At 28.1% G+C, this 3,268-nt stretch overlaps 1 protein-coding gene and 1 non-coding gene across 2 annotated transcripts; both read left to right on the forward strand.

Annotated features, from left to right (window-relative positions):
* The first annotated feature begins 841 nt into the window (after positions 1–841).
* TRNAM-CAU (transfer RNA methionine (anticodon CAU)) lies at positions 842–914 on the forward strand. The gene has a single exon. It is a non-coding gene; the product is annotated as a tRNA-Met (tRNA).
* Positions 915–1,087: 173 nt separating this feature from the next.
* On the forward strand, positions 1,088–2,491 carry LOC108377361 (organic solute transporter alpha-like protein; the record flags this gene model as incomplete). Its single annotated transcript, XM_017633620.1, has 3 exons — positions 1,088–1,213; positions 1,278–1,404; positions 2,284–2,491. Coding segments are annotated over 3 exons (348 nt in total), but the record flags the coding sequence as incomplete, so codon positions are not given.
* Positions 2,492–3,268: the final 777 nt, after the last annotated feature.

Here is a 3,268-nt window from a genome sequence, read left to right on the forward strand (position 1 = left end):
TGTTTTTATGATTCGACAGCAAATGAATATACTACATATATTTCTAATAATTATTCCCACAACTGCTACTGACTAGCCTGCAGTCCCAAATTAGGAAAATAAAGGTTAGTCTCCATATGGCTACCATGGGCAGGAAAGGGTCAAACCATCAAAGCTAAATATGAGTATTTCCTAAGCAGCAAAAATTCGTCTAAGTAAAATTAATGCCTAAGATCCATTTGCAATGGTTTTATTTCATCCAACTCAACTTAACTTAGTTTAACCACGGACTTAGGCAAGAATAAGCTGATTAACTAAAACGTAGGCTAATTTTTGGCTTAGCCCAGATGGTGAATATGAATAAGTCCAAAAATGAGTAAACTCGCTCTTGGCTTAAGTTGGCGTATTGAGTAATCATTGATGATTTCTTACGGTAAGTTAAATTAAGTTAAGTCTGACTAACTGAGCTTTAAGGCGAGTTGCCAGCCAATAAAGGCGCTTACTCTTACTCAGTAGACTCCAAGTGATTAGCCAAGTTTACTACCGTGTACTATTTTACTCATAAAATTATTTACTTATCTCATTTATTATCCATGTGAAATCGGTAGACCAACCAGCGGCGTCTGTTTGCTCGTTAATTGTCGCCCGCCCGCCCGCACGCTAGCTAGCTAGCAAAGTAGACAACAATGCCGATATTGTTAACACAACTTGAGGCAATTCTAAAAGCAAATAAATATAATAGGTTGAAAACGCAACGCATTCCGTAACAATAAAATTTTTATACACATTTGTTTTAACACCAAAAACAATGCGCTGTGCTTAGCCAAAGTTAAGTTGCGCATTTGACAGCGTCGCCAGCATAGCCTCGGTGGCGCAGTAGGCAGCGCGTAAGTCTCATAATCTTAAGGTCGTGAGTTCGAGCCTCACCCGGGGCATTAGTTTTTTTTTCTTGAATTTATTTTTACTCTTACAGTATGGATTTATATATTTACCACAAAAATAATATTTATAATAATTATTAATAACTTTGATGAATAATTATGTACATATGTACATATTTACATAGCTAAATAAGTAATTTTGAAATTTGTTGGTTTTGCCATTTCAGGATCTATTCCACGATGTACACTTATACTTCTTACCATTCATCATTTGCTCGATTATACTCGGCGTTTGGGGACTGAATATTACTGTGCGTGTGGTAAATAATCTGCATTCGGATTATAGCACTATGGTGAGTTGAGCTTGTAAAGAGAATCTACAAAGTTTATTAATTAGTTAATTTCTTTTTTTTTTAGAAAAAAATGTTTTGCCTACAATTAGTTTTGTTGCTTTGCAAAATGCAGTACTTAATTTTAGATCAACAATTGGATCGAATATTGCTTGGGGGCTTGTATCCAATGAATCACGTTATATACAAGCAAAGTGAGTTTACAAAGAGATTTTTTTTTTACAAATACATATACATAATTTAGAAATATTTTTTAATACTTTCATAGTTCTTATCTTAGAAAATTTTTAATACATTTTTAAGAAAATCTTTTCTTGAATTTAGTTAAAATTTATTTTCAATATCTTTAAAAATGTATCGTATTTTTCTATTTAAAATTAATTGTTTATTAAAACTTTGATAAATTAAATACAAATAGTTGTTTCGTATTTAATTTTTTTTAATATGTTAGTATATATCCACTATACATTTTATTTTTATTTAATATTATTTCATTTAATATAATGTATTTTATTTTATCATTTTTTAATTAATTTTATTTCATTTGATTTATCTTGATTTTATATTATCTTACTTTCTTTTATTTTTTTTTTTTTTATATATTTGATATTATATATTTATTATTTTATTTTTATTTGTTTTATTTATTATTATTTTACTTTATATCATTTTATTTTATATATTTTTATTTTATTTTGTTTTATTATATTTTAATTTGTTTTATTGAATAATATTTTTATTTTTTAATTGTTTATTAGGAAAAATTGAAAAAGCAACAAACTCTAAGCGGTAGAATTTGTAGCAGCTATTTCAGAGATCACCACATCTCCTCATCAGACTTCTTTTTTCTAGACTTCATTTTTTACTTTATTTTATTTTAGTATATTATATTTTAAAGTATTTACATATGTACCGTAACTTATTATCTATTTGATTATTCAATTTGTACTACTGTATTTAATCAAAAATTAAAATAACATTTCTTAGTCACTTAAAAAAATTATTTTATAAAAAGCGAAATATTTTTTAATGCAAGTTTTTAATTTTCTTTCTTTAATTTTTCCTCTTTGCAGCCATCATCAATACTTTGATCTTAGTGGAGATGGTTTTGGTGTCGCTATTCGCGCAAAATGCGTACAGAATTCCAATTCAAATCGAAGATAATTAAAAGACCTGCAAATAAGAATACTTTAAATATAAATAAGTTACTCAAGTACAGCACTTGATAAATATTGAGCTACTATTTATCATACTAAATTAGTTTGTTTGTTTCAAAAGTAATCTACATACATACATATGTATGTATATGAACCATTTGGTATTATAAAATACCAAAAAAGTAAATTAGTAAGATTATTTTCATAAAATCTGTATATTATGTACTTATTATTTGTGTTAACTTAAATTTTAGAAGGCCAAGAAGCTTAAAACATGAATTTTAGCACAACTGCTATGGTATACATACATACATACTGAGGCACGCACGTCCATATGTATATATATACATATTTAAGTAAAGCGGATTAAGCAAAATTGTGATAAAAAAATTGCAATATGATTAGTAATATTTTTTAAAATCATAGCGTAGAAGGTTGGAGTTTTTATAGAAAAAATAAACAAACAAAAAATACAACGCATATTTTACTTTTATTTGGGCAAAAGAAATATCGATGAATCAATACTTTGTTCATTACAACCTTAACCAATGTATCGATAAATTATCGATTACCGAAAACGGCGCCGAAGTATATGAGAGAAAACATTAAATAAGGTAAGGATAAATTTATAAACAACACCGATATTCATAATCATCAATTTTTCAGGTTAATAATTTTCTTTGTCTTTAATAAGTAGGCGGAAGTCCTACCGAAAGTAATTAGACGAGTGTAATCAGAAAAATTTATTATACTCCATTTATCAATATCCAGAACGGCATTACCTTGGTTTGTTATTTCAATAAAATTTCACTCAAATGCCAAACGGCAAAAGGATTGGTGGTAGGAACAATGAAGGGCAGCCAGGCTTCGCATGCTCAGAGCTTCGCAAACTCACAGTGTA

Source organism: Rhagoletis zephyria, unplaced genomic scaffold (assembly GCF_001687245.7).
Source record: "Rhagoletis zephyria isolate East Lansing unplaced genomic scaffold, Rhagoletis_zephyria_1.1 Rzeph_scaffold_11975, whole genome shotgun sequence".
NCBI lineage: Eukaryota > Metazoa > Arthropoda > Insecta > Diptera > Tephritidae > Rhagoletis > Rhagoletis zephyria.